Genomic DNA, 18,419 nt, shown 5'->3' on the forward strand with positions numbered 1-18,419 from the left:
AAGGAGACGGGATAAGAGCTGTCAGCAAGCTCCTTTTTCTTCTTCTATGTGAAAAGATAATAATAATAATAATAATAATAATAATAATAATAATGATAATAATAATAATACATTTTATTTATAAGCGCTTTTTTTTTTTTTTTTAAACCTCAAAGACACTTTAGTTAAAAACAGAAAGAACAGCACAGTAAGACTAACAGACATTACGCACAAATCATAAAGATAACAACAATAAAGTTAAAACTACAGAAAACAGAAAATACATCACAATCATACATTAGAGATTAGAGACTGGCGGGAAGAATTCAAAGTTAAATAAATGACAGGATGTAAAACTCTCTTGTACACTAGGTGGCGGTACGCGATCCGCCAAAACAACCGAGAGCAGAAGAAGAAGAAGAAGAAGAAGAAGAAGAAGAAGAAGAAGAAGAAGAAGAAGAAGAAGAAGAAGAAGAAGAAGTCCAGCAGGTGGCAGTAATGTACCTTAAAGGATACCACCTGCCGTTAAAGTCAAAAGAAGAAGAAAAATAAGCGATTTCGGCCGGAAGTTAGCCGCAGCTAACCGGAAGCGGGATAATGAGGACACACTGAGGAGCAAGCGAGACCAAACATTGCTCTTTACACTCCGGAGGACTTCTTCTGACAGAGGTAACAAATAAACTTAGTGTGTTCATCCCTGACGATAGTTTGTTGTTGTGTGTGTGTGTGTGTGTGTGTGTGTGTGTGTGTGTGTGAGTGAGAGAGAGAGAGAGAGAGAGAGAGAGAGAGTGTGTGTGTGTGTGTGTGTGAGAGAGAGAGAGGGAGAGAGAGAGACAGAGAGTGAGTGAGTGTGTATGTGTGTGTGTTTGCATCGTGTTGGTTTCGGTTCCTTGATTCAGAGCAGACATAGATCAGTGTGTTTACTTTACCTCTGTGCAAACAAACAAACAAACAAACAAACAGATCTGTGAAGGTGAACATGCGCAGAACAACCTGCGCAGTCTGTAAAGTGTTTAATCGTTGATGTGCTGATTTATTTACATCCAGACTGTTTCTCTCTTAAGACGCTTACAGCAGCTCAAAACACATACACACAAACACACACACACACACACACACACACACACACACACACACACACACACACACACACACACACACACACACACCTGGCTGCTACCTGTTTAGTTGTTAGGATCCCCATCAGCTGTAGGGGGGCCCTTCCAAAGACACATATACAAATTTAAAATAACTAAAAATGTTGTTTTTGACTCATTATTGTAAAAATATAAACAACATATTAGTTATATTTCAGATAAAACTTTATGATTAAGTGAAATGAAAACGACAGCAGCAGTTTAAGTGTCTGCTGCTCTTTACACACACACACGTGACCACACCTGATATTTATGTGATTAGCTTTTTAATCTTGAGTTAATCAGACTCAAGTAGTCAGCAGGGCGACAGAGGGACGGTTACAGGTACCAGTGAAGTAACCGTCCATGTGGCTGTGGCACATCCATCACGATGAGAGTGACACTGAAACATCCATGTGAAGGAACACTCAGGTTAAAAACAAGTTCACGCTGAGTTCTTCTCCGTCTCCCTCACCTCAGGAGAAAACAAGGAGACGGCCACCTGTGTATGAAGACGAGCCGCACGCAGCCATGGTGAGTGATGTGAAAATGTGGAAGATTGTATCTGATTGTATCCTCTTTTTAAAAAAGAGAAAAACCGTGTTTTTAGAGGTTGTTGCTCATCTTAACAGTGGAATAATTTATGACAAACTCGTATTGTTGCTCTCTCAAACGCTCTCTTCTTTGTGGCAGTCTTCAGCGGTGGATCTAAAGACCAAGGAGGAGAAGGATGCAGAGCTGGACAGACGAATCGAAGCTCTGAGGAAGAAGAATGAAGCTCTGGTCAAGAGGTACCAGGTATGGAGTACTGAGACGATCTTACTGTCCGGCTTTTCAGTTACTGAAGAGTTCAATAATTTAAGCCTTTAATTTGACAGAAATGAGTCAATACATGTGCTGATGAATCACAAACAAACTGTGACCTCAGAGCGACCTCACCAGGTGAACGTTACAGAAATCAGAAATGTTTCTTTTAGAGATATTTTAACTTCATTTTCTGGAGTTTTCTCACAAAGACGCTGAACCACCGTCTACACTTTGCTTTGACATATTTCCATCTGTGATTACTGTTTTAATTCTGGGTGTTGCTTTAAATACTTTAATGTTTTCACAGGAAATAGAAGAAGACAAGAAGAAGGCGGAACAGGAGGGCATTGCCGTGACAACACCCCGGAAGCCCCGCCCCCATGAGCCAGAGACGGACAGGCGGAAGACGGAGAAGGAAAACTTCACCGTCACAGTCGACCTGTCTAAACTTCCTGGGGTAAGACATGAAATGGATCCTTCATTTTCTTTGAAGCAAACACACACACACACACACACACACACACACTGTTCTCTAAAAACAAAAACAAAAAATCCCCTTTTCAGTTTTTATAGAACAGTGACGATTCTTTCCATCGTATTTGTGTTTTCTTTTTCCAGACTCGACAACTTAAAAAACTATATTTTTCCATTATTTGATCTGCAGGATCTTCATGAATCTTATAAAAAAAACTGATAGATTTTCATTGCTGTGATCTGTTAACGTCCACATGCCTTCCCCTCTACACATTTACCCATCATGCATTGCATCAGTCCCTCATCCAACTCCTCCGCCCACTCTCGTGTGTGTGGGCAGTTCTTTTAAGGATAACTTTAAATATTTATTTGATGCTTTAAATTCTCACACCGCAGTAAGAGACAAACGTTTCTCTAACATATAACGTTATAAACGAAGATAAAAGTTATAAACAAGAAGTTTGTCGAGTGGAAAAATAAATGACAGCAAAGTACATAAAATAAAATTAGCATTCTAACAACACAACAAAGCATTACACAGGTGATTGCAGCCTGAGCAAAGGACAGTTTTGTCCTCTGCTTCACTTAACGGTGCTTCATTATGGTGCGTTCTGCTGGAAGAGAGCGGAGGCTTCAGGATAGCGGAGGTGTCCCCGAACAGCAGTTTGTTTTGGTTTCATGCTTTTGCAAAAAGTCACACATTCCTCCTTTAATGGTTTGGTATAAAGATGTTTTTGTTCAGATATTTTTGGGGGCTTTTTGCCTTTATTCAGACCGGACAGAGTAAGAAATGTCTTGTTGCTGTAACGCGTATATAAATGAACCCGCCTTAGGTTAGAGGTTACAGGTCGAGTTTCCATCTGTTTTCTTTTTAATGCTTCTGTGTCTTAATCTCTGCCTCTCCGTTGCTCATATTTGATTTGAAGAGACGTCCATGCAGCTGTCTGACATGATTGTAGCAGTTACAGAAACATAACGAAGTAACGTCTTCCTTCAACGTATTGAGTTACTCAAACATCCTGGAAACACAGCTCTCTGTGATCCGGTTATCTCTCTCCTGGTGTGCAGCAGGCGAACACTGAGCAAACACAAAACAGAGCAGCAGCAGATGATGGAATATTAAACAGAAGCAGAACATGATGTTATAGTGTCAGACGTTACTGATGTTGTCTTTGCATAAACGTTCTCTGTGCTGTCTGAGAAATGAATCAGAAGTTAGGATTAGAAATAAAGCAAACAAATGCATGCTGATAATGTGACTGTAAAAAAAAAAGGCAGAAAATTAACATTCGGTGCTTTGAACATAATTTTGCAGAAAAACAAATCTGACTTCGTTACAAGAGGAACAGACTTGAACATTTGTCAAATGGGTCCAGGGAGGCTGAAATAAGTTTAAACTGGAACACGTTTTGTGTTGTTTCAAACGACACGCTTTCATAAAATATCTGCTAACATACCGATCCAGCAGTTATGGAGCAACATGATCAGTAATTTGGACAGGTGGTCTGTGCCCACCTGAGGAGGTAAAGTCTAGCATGGCTCTGTTTTGGTCTCTACCAAACCCTGGATAGTTATGTGACTGTTTTGTTGCTTAATCCTCCATCATACAGATCTGAGAGGAGCTCGAGATTCATGAGAAAGAGATATGGACCGAAGTGTTTTGAAATGTTCATATTATGTATTGATAGAGCCGTTTAAAAGTTTCCCACCTATAGTTGAATAAACATTGAATTCATGGGAACACAGATGGCTTAGCGGTTAGGTCATGCCCGTGTATGGAGGTTAATTTTCCTCTAAGCAGACAGCCCAGGTTTAAGTGTGGCCTGTGACTCCTTTCCTGCATGTCACAGCCCACTCCCAATCCATATACCGTCCTATCAAACCCTAAAATATATCTTTTATAAAAAGAAGAAAAATAAATGTATTAAAAGTTTGTTACTCCTCCTCATGTGAGCTGCAGCAGGACGGCTAAAGTGAATCATGTCCAGGAGAGACAGTGGTGAAAAAGCTCTGTCAGCTCCTCCTGCTGAGGTCCAGATTACCTCCAAAATGCCCTCTAATGACCGCAGACCCTCAGTGTGTAACCTGCTGAGTTTAAAGACAGAAGGCTGCAGGGTGGAGGGATGCAGGGGGGACGACTCTGCTCCACATGTGAACCTGTCTGTCGGTCTTAAAGGTCAAGTCGGTTCATTAGTCTGTTAAACCTTTTCTCAAGCTTAACAACAGACTTCTGATCCCTCTGCTTAAAGAGCTCCGTCAAAAATCAATAGACAGTCACTTCCTCTTCATCTGCTGACCGTCACCTCCCATCGTGTTGTGGTTTTGAATAATCCATATCCGGGTCTAGTCTCCATTATGGCCCCGATTCTACAGATCGAGGCAGGAGGACACACATCTGAGTTTTTCTGTTCACTGAAGTAATTCAAGTCTGTATAGTAATCCTGACTTTTCCCTGTAGGAGAACAGAGTCATAAATGACTGGAAACCTGGAACTCCTCGCGGCAGGAAGGCGTCAGAGGAGAGTGACGGCCATGGAGGACAGAGCGATGGGCACAGAGGGCAGAGCGAGGGTCAGAGCGAGGGTCACAGAGGTCAGAGCGAGGGTCACAGAGGTCAGAGCGACGGGCACAGAGGTCAGAGCGACGGGCAAAGAGGTCAGAGCGAGGGTCACAGAGGTCAGAGCGAGGGTCACAGAGGTCAGAGCGACGGGCACAGAGGTCAGAGCGACGGGCACAGAGGTCAGAGCGAGGGTCACAGAGGTCAGAGCGACGGGCACAGAGGTCAGAGCGACGGGCACAGAGGTCAGAGCGACGGGCACAGCAGCCCCACCAGGAGGACGGAGTCGGGGCGGATGGGCCGGGGAGGGCAGAGAGGAGGACGCCAGGAGAGGAGAGAGTGGGAACCCAGGACGCCCAGAGACGGAGAGCCTGGGGAACCAGGAGGAGGAGGAGGAGGCGGACCGGGGCGCAGGGGAGGGAGGAGAGAAATGAGAGAGTGGGAACCCAGGACGCCCAGAGACGGAGAACCTGGGGAACCAAGAGGCGGCGGACAGGGGCGCAGAGGAGGGAGGAGAGGGCGTGGAGAGAGAGGAGGGGGAAGGGGAGGTGGAGGTGGAGGATCAGGGGGCGGAGGAGGAGGAGGAGAAGGAGGAGAAGGAGAAGGAGTGACACCTGGTGGCACGGACAGGAAATCTAAGGTGAGCCTGGAAGAGGAAATGTTGTAAAATGCTGAGTGGTCTTTAAATGTTTTGAATTGCTAATTAATGTAAGGATTCAATGTTTGCAGTTGTTCCTGAGTCTCTTTTCAGCCTGCAGAATGTTTAACTCCCAGTATTAATAAAACAAAGATTTGTGATTAGTCACTAACGATGCATCCCCGGGTTTGTTCTTCTAACAGGAATGGGAGGAGAAGAGGCGACAGAACATCGAGAAGATGAACGAAGAAATGGAGAAAATAGCCGAATATGAGAGAGGACAGCGGGTAAGAGACTCTCTGAGTCTTTTGATGTATTATTTTATAGATACCATGTGTGTGTGAGTGTGCAGCTTTTTGGATCTCTTTTAAAGGCAGGGTTGGTAATTTTCAAAAACGAGCATGATGTTGAAAGTAGCATTCCCTCAGTGCTCCGTCTGCACCCCCTCCCCTCTGTGCTCCCTCTTAAGCCCCGCCCCCTCACTTACATGCATGACCGCCGTTGGTCCAGAAGCGGACCTCAGCTCATGCTTTGAGTGTGGGCTCGTGTATGCAAGAGGTAGAGAGCGATCAGGGAGACAGGGAGGCGTCTGATTGGTTCATCAGATTGGTACCTCGTGGCAGACATTGGTTGAAGTTTTTACAGACTTACAAACTGATACAGATGATGGAGTTTCTTTGTTCCTTGTCTGTCAGGACCTAAAGACAACTTCAACCAAAATCTTAAAAAGTGAATCTGGAGGAAAATGACCAACCCTGTTCTTTAAGTGTCTCAAATTCCTTCTGTTAATTATTGCCTCTGATTTATCAACTCAAAACAGAACTGTGACTAAATTTCTTCACTAAATGAGTTTCTAATTATCTGTTCCTGTACGCTCTCCAGAGGATTCTTTTGTAGAATAAAAATATAAATACCACACACTATGAGTCGTTCTCACGGGAGAAGCATTTCAAAGCTTTGCTGCGGTCTACATGAACATGGAGCGTTACTTTCTCTCTTTAGCAGGATGGAGACAAACCGATCCGGAACTTCCTGGACGACCCGAGGCGTTCAGGTCCAGCTCCCGACATAGACCGCAAGGAGGGCAGCAGGAGACACGTGCGGAACTGGGGCGGGCTGGACTTTGACAACGTGAAGACGGGCTCTGAACTGGAGAAGGAGTGGACCGTGAGTAAAGTCATTCTCTTGAAAAGAGGTTCATCAGATTCAGTGGATTTGACTCTGTGACCCCTCCTGTCCCCTGCAGAGTCGCAGACCAGGTCCCAAAGGCTCCATGGATATGACCATGTCTATGACGGGCCGGGAGCGAGCAGAGTACCTGCGCTGGAAGAAGGAGCGAGAGCAGATCGACGAGGAGAGACTGGCTCGCCATCGTAACGCCACGGGCCAGTGGAGACGAGAGTGGGACGCTCAGAAGACGGACAACATGTAAGACGGAAAGTTACTTTTTCAAGCATGAAGCAAATAAAAAAAAAATCTACAATTCACTTAGCAGACTCTTTTATCCAAAGCGACGTACATCAGAGAGTAAGAACAACACAAGCAAGGATCTAGAAAAAAGGGAACAATGTCAGTAAGAGCAAACGATCAACTTTGAGTCTGATTGGACACACAGGTGCTGACAGGAAGTGACCAGAGGCAAAGCACAACATTGAGGGCAGTTCTTGAGCGCTCTAATCAGTATAGAAACCATCTTATAAGTCGTCGTTATCAAACAAAAACCATCGTCATTACCATCATCATCATCAATAATATGGAGACCATCATCATTAAGTTAGTAGGTATTCATGAAAGAGCTGGGTCTTTAGCTTTTTCTTAAAGGTGCAGAGGGACTCTGCAGATCACATGGAGTTTGGAAGTTCATTCCACCACCGGGGGGCGACAGAGGAGAAGAGTCTAGTCAGAGACTTAGTTCGACTTAAATCGAATTTAGTCAGAAACCTTTTCACTTCACAACATCTCAACTATGTGTGACCAAAATAATGATCAGCTGTGGGATCAGATATGAATCATTTCCAGGTGTATTTATTTACTGTCATGTTTCTTAATTGGTTTGTCTCTTTAAGTGCGTCAGCTTCTCTCTGTCTCTGTTCATCATTAATGATCTCTAAAAACTCCACAAATCCAAACTCAAGCATTTGGAGTGTACCCTGGTCCTGAAGTGTGAGGACTCTGAGCAGTGTCTGTCATCATCTTTTATTGATCCTGACAGAGTGGACCCGCTCATGTTTGCTGATATTAACCCTGCGGCTCTTTCACAGGTTCAAGGAGGACCCATGTGCAGCCGCAGAGGGCATCGCACCCGAGCAGGGCGGCAGGAGAGGCGAGTCCCGACACACAAACACATCACTCACACACAGACGCCTCATTAGTCTGCCGTTGTCATGGTTACGCAACATTTTTCTTGAGACCAGGACACTACCAGAGACCCTCGATTCTCCTCCACTCGTCCGACAGGATGTCACCCTGTCGTCTGAAACACACACACACACACACACACCACATCCCTTCTCCAGCTAATTAAGGCCGTTATGTAAATGAGAGTTGATTAAGCTCGTTATGTAAATGTTGACGTATTTCCCTCGAGTCCAAAAATCAACCTTCTGAAGCCGCGGTCGAGCTGTTCTGAGAGGAGCGTCCACAAGCATTCCGGTTTTCTTAAAGAGGATGCAAAATAAAAGGGGTACGGCAGGAAAAACTCCAGGTGACGTCCGAGTGAAAAATTCAGCTGTTTTGAATTTTAAAATCAAACTCGTCATCTCTGCTCGACTCCTCAGTCATAAAACAACTGCGTCACATATTTCTATTTTTAAGTCATCAACACAGAGTGAGAGTCAAACTGTAGGTAATTTCACTGTCTCACATTCATCTCATTTAAATACTGTAAACATGGCCATGATGTTTTTATTTATTGTGTGTGTGTGTAAGTGTGTGTGTGTAAGTGTGTGTGTAAGTGGACAAACTGAAATGTGTTTGTGTGTGTCCTCTCTGCAGCCCGGGGGCGTAACTCTCGTGCAGAGCCTCGGGGCAGAGCCTCAGGTTAGAGCGCGCAGCATGGGACTGAGACTAAAGTGTTTGTGTGTGTGTGTGTGTGTGTGTGTGTGTGTTCTTTTGTTGTTGGCTTCATTTGTGTGTCCGTCTGAAACCCAACAGCTGCACCCAAAAAAACAAAAACAACACCCCTGAGTCAAGTCTGACTCAACCTCCTGAAAAACACAACCTGTGCACTTTAATCCTCCCAATCAAGTTTTTAAAGAAGACTGAGTTGTTGTTTGTTCTTCTGTCTTCACTCGTCGTGTCTCACTCGTCGTGTCTCACCATGGACAAGTGTAAAAAAATATCTGAAACCTCAAACCTGCTGAGAATATGAAAACATCTTTAGGACAGTTTTCTGTGCTGTCTTTAAATTAGCACATAACTGGGGTTCAGGTAGCCTAGTGGTTAGTGTGCACGCCCTATGTACAGAGGCTGTAGTCCTTCCAAGCGGGCGGCCCCGGGTTTGAATCTGACCTGTGGCTCCTTTCCTGCATGTCATTCCCCACCCTCTCTCTCTCTCGACCCCTGATTTCTGATTCTATCCACGGTCCTAAATAAAGGCAGAAACACCCCAAAATAAACCTTTAAATTCGCACATAATCAGAGAAGATGTCATATACATAATAAAACACTTTTAATGGGGTTTGTACCCCAATGGACCAGTTTCAACCAGTTCTAACCAGTTTAGTTCTATAGATTATGTGAAAACAGAAACCAGAATGGACGGATTTAGAACTTTTAAAAGCTGAGAAATAAAAACAGATTTTTATAGCAAACAGCTAAAACATAAACAAAGGAGTTTATATTTACAGACATCTGTAACGTCAGACATTGATGTTTTTCAGTGAACCCAATAGTAGCCCATCTTTTAATCAGTCATCACCTTTATTGTCTTCAAGAGAACTTTCTGGAGCCTCGGCTTCGCTCTGCAGATGAATCCAGACTTTCAGTCTTTCTCTGATTATCACCCATTCTACCTCCCTCACTGGAATCTGTTCTCTTGTTTCTGTCTGTTCAGACGTTAAAAGTGGAGGTTTTTAACTCAAACACATCATGGAGTCCTGCTCGGGGTTTTTGCTTTGGAGTTGGGTTTTGCATCTGTAAGGATTTTGCTAATCTTTCCCCGAGGCTGAGAAACGCGTTCAAAAGCGTCTGCTGCACTCAAACCAACCTCAGAGTGTGAAACAGCGTTTGTAAATAGTTCAGTGTTTGTGTTGCCTTCTCCGAGGCTTCGTCTGCACATATTCAGTTTCATTTTTAGAAAAGGGTTTTGAAATTAAACTGATCTCTGGCCAAAGGACATTTTTCAGAAAGGATCATCGCCCTTAGAGACCCGTCTCTAACACACGGGGAACGCGTTAGCTGCTGCTCTGTGGATAAATCACAGCAGGCTCAAACAGTGAGACCAATGTGAGGAATGTTTCCTGATGAAGAAGTTATAGACTCAAACACATCAGTTTCATAAGTCTGTGTTTATTCTCTCACCGTGCAAAACACAGTCCTGAACTTCACAAACTAAAACGAGTCTTCAGTGTTTTGGTTAATGCATTTTAAAACACATCAGGTAGGGATGGGAATTGTTGAACACCGACCTCACAGATCTAGCCTGCTATCTACAAAACATTTACTGTCCATGAGTCTGTCGTAACAGCCACTTGGACGACATTTTGCAAATCAGGGCTGAGGAGATCGTCGGCCGTCGGTCCTAGTTGAACCGTCGGTGAGCGGTCGTCGCCCTAGTTTTTGCAGCGTGTCTGGCTCCGTCGCTACCCGTCTGCCTTTTTTGACATGTTGAATCATCAGCTCACATATGTGTTCTTCTTCCACAAAGCTTAATTGGAGGAAACCTCCAGTCACCTTATTTTGTTATTGGCAGGCTAATCATCTCTGGTATCATCACAGCGGTGAATAATGTGCTGCAGGAAGTGATGTCCGTCTCTCTGATGTGCAAGACGTATCTTGCACTATCATCTTTTTTGTCAAAGTACTTCTAGACATCACTTCTCCTGATCACGGCTGACTTGCAACACTAACTGAGTTGACCTGTTGTAGCCTAAAACAAGCATGCAGGAGTAATGAGCATCAGGATCAGTGGAGTTCTGTGTCTGCACGCTGCCGTCAGTCCTTTCTCATCTCTCGTCTTCCATCAGTGAGTTTTTGTGGGTCGTGCTCCTCAAAGTTTCCTCTCTGCCCTCTCTCCTGCATGCTCTGTGGACGTTGGTGCAGCCGAAATATGTTAAGAGTAGAACATGAAATGTGGGGGGGGGGTTGATTTCCTTTCCCTGAGATCTACTGGAAAGTCACCTGATCATAAGTCAAATCTTTGCGACTTTATTTTACTTTGAGGAGGTTCAAACAAAAGCTGAGGATTATTTCTCTCTGCTGCTCAGTCCTGGTTTCTTTCATTTCCAAAGCTGAGAGTATTTGACAGATTATGACATTTCACTCCGCCCCACATTAAAGCCTGCATTCGCCGTGTGTGTGTGTGTGTGTGTGTGTGTGTGTGTGTGTGTGTGTGTGTGTGTGTGTGTGTGTGTGTGTGTGTGTGTGTGTGTGTGTGTGTGTGTGTGTGTGTGTGTGTGTGTGTGTGTGTGTGTGTGTGTGTGTGTGTGTGTGTGTGTGTGTGTGTGTGTGTGTGTGTGTGTGTGTGTGTGTGTGTGTGTGTGTGTGTGTGTGTGTGTGTGTGTGTGTGTGTGTGTGTGTGTGTGTGTGTGTGTGTGTGTGTGTGTGTGTGTGTGTGTGTGTGTGTGTGTGTGTGTGTGTGTGTGTGTGTGTGTGTGTGTGTGTGTGTGTGTTTCTTTTTCGACACTTTTTCTGTTTTATGGGTGACCCCTAGTGTCCTCCTCACAGCCCAAGCTGCTCGCTTTTAATCTCTTCATCTTCACCCTCTCTCCCTCCTCACTGATCCCTTCATTTCTTTGTACTCTCGTCTTTCTCCTCCTGACCTTCTTCATCACATCCTCTCTCCCCTCTCAGAGCTCGTACCCTCTCCTCCCTCTCTCCTTTTATATTCTGGAGCTTTCAGTCTCGCTCCTTCCTTCCCTCGACCTCAAGTCGTCTTCCCTCTCTCTCCTTCCTCTCAAATCATTCTTTAACATTTTTCTCATTCCTTCAAACTTCTTTTTGACCTTTTCTGTTTTCCTTCATCGCTCCATTTTCTGCTCATCACATGAATTCAGATTTGTATTCACACTAACTATTCCCTTCCTCTGTTACATCCCTTTTTAATACAATCATCTTTTCCATCATCCAACATTTTTCTGCTCCCATTTCTCTTATTTATCTGAACGATTAAATCAAGGCAGCGATCAAATACGCTTTCCATCTGTAACACTCTGATCACAAATATAGAATAAAACAGTAACTGCATCACTGTCTTAGAGGGTTTGTTACTGTATTTCACATATCTGCTTTAAAGCCCCCTGATGTGATGTTCCCACCGTCTCTAGTTGAACATTTCCAAATCCCTCCACTCAAGATTTGCTCCTCTGCTGCCGTTTGCGGGGTCACTGTCTCTTTTCTCTTCCTCAAAGTCTCCTTGATGTTTGTAGTGGAGGGAGGTGTTTGCCTTCAGGCCGCTTAGTCAGAACGTTGTTGCATAAAGTGGTCACACACACACACATGTACCGGAGATCAAACAGGCGTACAGGGCCTGCAGGTTTCCCCTGAAAGTATTCATTTGATAAGATGGTTGCATTGCTTTGGACACAGTCATCTTTGATTATTATACAAAGAAGTTGTTGAAATTTGTGATACTGCAAAACTTCTTGATATTTTTTTAATCGAGGCAATCTCCATTATTTTAATGATCCTAAGCATAAAAAGAAGTGTACTTTTTGAAAAACATATTTATAATATATCCAACCAAAGATGGCCCGAGCAAGAGAGAGAGAGAGAGCAGTTTCTAGATTGCACAAATAAGCTAACAACATGTTTGTACAGAGAAGCAGCGTTCAGTTTCTATGCTCCTTATATCTGGAACAAACTCCCAGAAAACTGCAGGTCTGCTGAAACTCTCAGCTCTTTTAAATCGAGGCTGAAGACACATTTTAATTATTTTTATTTGAACATATTTTTTAACAATTTAACAATTTAATGTTTCTTTACTTTCCTCTGTCATGATGCTTTTTGATGTCTTGTGTGAAGCACTTTGAATCGCCTTGTTGTTGAAATGTGCGACATAAATAAACTTGCCTTGTGTCATTTAGACGGTGTGCAGGAGCTTGTCTGCAATTTATTGGTAATTCAAAAGAAGACATTGCACAATATTTGGTGCGATAACTTCTATTTGTGTTGCTGTGGGAACGAGAACATGTATCTAATGTGAGATCTTTACTAGTGTCATATCCACAACCCGATTAAAGAATATATTTATTATGATAAAGGAAAAACTGAAGGAAAACAGGTCGATATTAAGAGGACTATGGCTGCTCCCTACATCAGAGAGGCTTCTGAAGGATGATCGGCTCTGGCCTCATCGAGCTCGAGTGTTTACCTCGATGGCTGACCATCCTCCTGATGTGTCGGGGTGTTACAGAACAACAATGTTTATGAGGAGAACTTTAATCTAAAACACATTTTCAAACCCTGAATTGTAAATAGAGAGAAGCAGCTCTGACAGTTAAATCCATCTTCATCTTCATCGTCTGTCACTCCCCTCTCCTTCCTGATTCACACAAGTTAAAACTCGTCTCACCTTCACCATCTTTTATTTCCTCCAGATGACAGCAAGCGGCCGCCTAAAGTTCCGACATTTGGCGACTTCCTCTCTCAGGGCAGGACCCCGGGGCCCCGAGGAGACCGAGGCAGAGGGAGGGGCCGAGGACAGAAACCGAGCTACAGGTAAGTCTGAGCTCATGTGCAGGATGACTGATATCATAAATCTAGCATGCTACATTATTATAAATATATTCTGTGTTTTTTGAGGACATGCTGTCCCTTAGTGTCCTCTGTGTGAAATGCATTCATGTGTGTTTGTGTTTGGACGTGGATACATCCTCTCATATGTTGTCCTCTGTTTTTAACATGACACGTCTTTTTTTTGACAGCATGCATGACAACCGCTGGGAGGCAGAGAAAGAGGAGGAGGACAAGGTGAAGGAGGACAAGATAAAGAAAGAGGAGAGGCCCAAAAAGGAGAAGGAGGAAGAAAAAGCCAAATCTCCCACCACAGAGAAGGTAGAGGAAGCATCTTCTTTACTGCTTTTTGACCTGTGATGAAGAGCAATCAGACGCATGCTGAGCGTGTCATGTTTGACATATTTCTCTACGGTGCAGGTCTCACTTTCACCAAAGTTTAACCATTCAATAATTAAATCCTCAGTTCTACAACTGAATATTGTTTTCAACCTGCTGGTCTGCATTTTTCATTAACTGCGCCCCCTGGAGTGGTTACTTTACATTTATATTGTAAAATCCTTTGACTAAATAGGACTCATGCAAGGAAGCTTTTGCATACTTATAAGCAGTTTTATAAATAAGTCCTTTAAAATGTCAAAATCTGAATAAATTAAACTGCCATATTATTGGTTAATACTGTCGCTACGAGCAGCAGGTTGCTCATTAGTTATGAACCCACTGGAAGAGTTCAAATCCACGTCTGCAGTATCCCTCAATTAATACAGTTTCAGTCTTTTTCAGCCTGTCGCAGTTCTTTGTCCCACTACGGTTCAGTTTTGTTTCAGTCTGATAGTGAGGAGTTTTTAAGAGACAGTTCCTCAAACCCCTCTGTACATGCTGAACGAACAGCAGTCAAATTAAACCGCTTTGTTGACATTACAAGTGATGAGTAGAGAAGAGAAGAGAAGAATCCCTTCCCTCAGGTTGAAGGTCACAAACACCTTCACTTTCATTCCGAAGAATCACGGCCTTCTGTCTTTTCTCAGGTGGAGGAGAAGAAGAAGAACGAGGATGGAGAGGAAGATGAAGAGGAATGGGAGGACGCCAGCGATGGAGAAGACGACGATGAAGCGGCGGAGGACGAGAGCGACTCGGAGCACGACTCCAGGGGAGACGAGAAGAAAGACAAAGGGAAAGAGAAACCCACCAGGAGCAAAGGCAGCAACCCGACATCACCGGCACATCGGTCCAGAACAACATCGGCAGGAAGCCCCAAAGAGCAGCGAACCCCCAGACCCAAGATCCACATCCCCCCTCCCTCCGCAGTGCAGGAGTCACCAGAGGGAGGGAAGCCCCTCAGCCCCTTCCTCTCTCTGGATAGCCACCAGCCTGTGTCAGACTGGGGGGAGGAGATGGAGATGCTGTCGCCCCGGAGCAGCATGGGAGGCGAGAGCCCGCTGAAACCCCTCAGTGTGGAGTCCACCCCGCCCCAGAAGAAGGACCAGGAAGAGGAGGAGGAGGGGAAGGAGGAGAAGGAGGAGAAGAAGAAGGAGGAGAAGAAGGAGGAGGAGGAGGGAGAGGAGGAGGAGGAGGAAGAAGAAGAGGAAGAGGAGGAGGAGGAGGAGGAGGAGGAGGAGGAGGAGAGCCAAGCTGCCTGCTCTAATGAACCTGCTGAGCCACAGAGAGAGAAGGACACAGGTAGGATATTTAACTAGACTGTCATCTTTATTAAATGTAGAGGAATGGGACGACCCGGGCAGGGGCTGGGGATAGGCCACCCCAGGGCTAAGCTTAAATCTGAAACTATGATTGGCCTTTTTGCCTCGTCATAGATGGGATTTATGATAAATATCCAATAGAGGGCAGGAAGGAAAAAGTTTGAGAATCTCTAATAAAGGCAAAAAAAACAAACTATATTCAGATTTCAGCAGTTCATGTCTTTCCTCCTGAGAGAAAACAGAGCAGGTTATCACACCTTCATACTGAATAACTTACGCTCATCCCTTTTCAGATACAAAATGGAGAAATAAGAAAGGATGATAAAATCCGACTCCAGTGATAGCTTCACTGTTTTTACAGCTTTACTGCCAAGTCTCCTCGTTGTCTGTCGATCCACGTCCTCTGTCCTCCATCGCTCTGTTTGTTCTGATGTCTCTCCTGGATTTGTCTCGGTGTCGGGTTACAAAGTTCGTCACAGACAGGAAATACATTTTAAAATAGAGCTCTCCTTTTCTCTGTATTTCTTAAGTTCCCTGCTCGACTTTCCTCGCGTTTTAACTTCCTCGTTTGTGCTTCTTCCTCCCTCCTTCCCTGCCTCCTCACCTCCTCCTCTCTACTCTCTCTATCGTCCTCTTCTCAGCCGAGGACGTCATCCCTCCTCCGGAAGCTCAGCAGACGGTGATCGTTTCAGAACCAGAGTCCGTCCCTGCCGACTCCTCCGCTGCGCCGCCGTCTGACCCCGCCCCCTCCTCCGAGGCCTCAGAGGCTGCTGTGATGAAGGACACACCTGATGCTCAATCACACGGTGATTAAAAAAACCTGACAAACAAAAATAAATCACACCAGAGAGTCTCTGCGGCTGTGCTCGTGACTCTGTGACGCTCGACCTTGAACTGAATGTTAGCGTCTGTTTGGTGTCGTTCTGATGTTCAGGCTGTCAATCAATATATTTTAATTATAACGCATGACAGTATGACATCACTTACCGAGAAAAACAGAACAATTTATGGACTGATAACGACTTACAAGAAAAGTAAAGAGAGTAAAGTTATTATCTTTAATCATAAATCTCTGCATGTTAATATGTCGTCAATGTTTTTGTGCAAATTAGATGGTGTGCAGGTGTTTCCTTATGATGACATCACACCTCTTATATGCACCTGTTTTATGAAATAGAAGTTTATTTTAAAGCTTCTGTTCTTTTCTGTCCTTACGCTCTTTAAAAACACAGATTTTATCATTTTAAAAGACTTGCTTTTGAAAATCATCGGCGTGTATTTTAATTCTTTCTTTTCTGTCTCTTGACAGCAGACAAACCGGACACCCCTCCCCCCGCAGCCGTCCCGTCTGCTGATCCCATCTCCTCCGAGCAAGCGGGAGAGAAAGACGATGCCGGCGCAGAGACCGCCAAGACCGCCGACGCTCCGTCAGCTGGAGCTGGAGAGGCGGAGGCGGAGTCCTCGGAGCAGACGTCCTCAGGTGCGGTCCACATCAGCGACTTTGAGACGGTGGCTTACAGTAGGAAGTTGTCGGTGCACTGCTAACACCCTCGCTCGCTTCACTCTGCCTTTCTGCGTCGGGTGGTTCTGCTCGGTTCCCCGGCCGACAGATTCTTGCTCTTGTTTTATTTTCTCTCTTTTTTCTTTTTGATTATGAATTCATGTTGGGTGGCATGACAGATTATGTACTCACACACACTCACACACAGACTCAGCCATTTCTCCTGTTTCTGGATCTGACACAAGCCTATCACACAAGCCTCCTCCTCCAATCAGGACCCCCCCACCCCCCACCCCCTGCTTGTTTGAACCCCCTCCTGGCTGTCTTCCTGCTCCCCCCTGTGATGGACTGAAAACACTAACTTTCCCCTCCTGTGATCATATGTGTTGTAATTACTCCCTGTGTGGTGCACACTGCTCCTGTACTTCCTCCTCCTGTTTTCACGATGTTTCCCTTTTTTATTTTTTTCATCTTCTCTTGGCTGTGATGAAAATGTTTTTGGCGCTGCATGGCACGCTTCCTGTATCTCCAAACCTCGGTGTAAATGCCTCTTTTTCTCACTCCTGATGTCGCCTCAGGTTTCAGAATCTAGTGACAAATAAGTGTCTGCAGAGGAGAGAGAAAAAGAGTCACCACAGTAAGATGTGTTGTGTTGCATGTTTTCTGTACATTCATGGCAAAGTGGAACAGGAAGTCGTCCCCTAAGCCGCCCGTTAAACATCCTAAATGACTCTATTAGTTAGAGCTAAAGTGCTGCATCATGGCTACATACGACGAGTGAGTGTATCAGGCTCTCTGGCAACCATCCCAGGTCTTTGTTTCAGGACTCAAAGAGATAGCTGTTAATGTGTTAGCTGGCAGGAATCACCTTTCAGATCAGTCCTGAATCTGGACTGAAGATGGTGCACAGATTGAGAGGACAACGTGTTTCTGAGCCGAGCCAACGAGTTCTTTGAGATCTATTAACAGATCAGGGCCCTGCGTTTATCGAGTGTCTCCGGGGGAGGGGGGGGGGGGGGAATCAGGCCAGAGAGTGACACGTGTTTGGTCCTACTTAAGTGATCAGGAGTGAAATCACCTTTTTTAAAATACAAACTCTGGAGAGAGTCATAACCTTTCAGCAAACGGTGTCCCGTCAGGAAGAGATATATTGATGACATTAAGCAAGATAAAAGACTTTTTGGACATAAACTTCAGAGACGACGTGTCAGAGGTGAAGAGGGAAACACAAGATGTCACATAGACTCAGTAGAGGTTGGGATACAAATCAAGTTAAGTAAAAAAAAATCGTAAAAATCGAGATTCTTATCTTCTGAGATTTTAAATAGTTTCATAACTTCCATTTTTTTTTCAGTCACGTCATGCTAAGTGCTAAGGCTAGCTCTTTAACTCAGCAGAATGCCAAAAAGAACACCCTGAGAGCTTCCTGTTTCTGTTTGCCATGAATGAAACCTCCGGCCTGCTTCCTGTCCGTCCACACTTTAATGGTGTTTGAGCTTGTTTCCTGTTTGTGTGTGTTTGAAGGAGGAGCGTTAACTTGGCTCCTGTTTGAACTCAGCTGCTCGTTTCATCTCCCTGATTAAGTTTTTAATGGATGTGAAGTTGTTGTTTTGTTGTGTAGAAAAAAGAGCACTTCCTGATAATGAAACCACATGATACGATCGCTCTGTGAATACTTGGATCCAAAGCACCTCGCGGTAGTTTAAATCATCAGTGTGCACATCGTCATCGTGTGT

General features: G+C 44.5%; 1 protein-coding gene across 1 annotated transcript; it reads left to right on the top strand.

Annotated features, from left to right (window-relative positions):
- Positions 1-459: 459 nt before the first annotated feature.
- On the top strand, positions 460-16,727 carry LOC132979966 (coiled-coil domain-containing protein 9-like). Its single transcript, XM_061045790.1, has 14 exons — positions 460-648; positions 1,596-1,649; positions 1,809-1,913; positions 2,230-2,379; positions 4,855-5,592; positions 5,793-5,876; positions 6,592-6,756; positions 6,836-7,017; positions 7,851-7,912; positions 13,347-13,467; positions 13,674-13,803; positions 14,511-15,162; positions 15,824-15,988; positions 16,492-16,727. Exons 2-14 carry the CDS (start codon positions 1,647-1,649, stop codon positions 16,725-16,727), a joined length of 2,793 nt encoding a protein of 930 aa, XP_060901773.1. The 5' UTR covers positions 460-648; positions 1,596-1,646.
- The last annotated feature ends 1,692 nt before the right edge of the window (positions 16,728-18,419 follow it).

This window comes from Labrus mixtus, chromosome 9, assembly GCF_963584025.1.
Source record: "Labrus mixtus chromosome 9, fLabMix1.1, whole genome shotgun sequence".
In the NCBI taxonomy this organism is placed as follows: domain Eukaryota; kingdom Metazoa; phylum Chordata; class Actinopteri; order Labriformes; family Labridae; genus Labrus; species Labrus mixtus.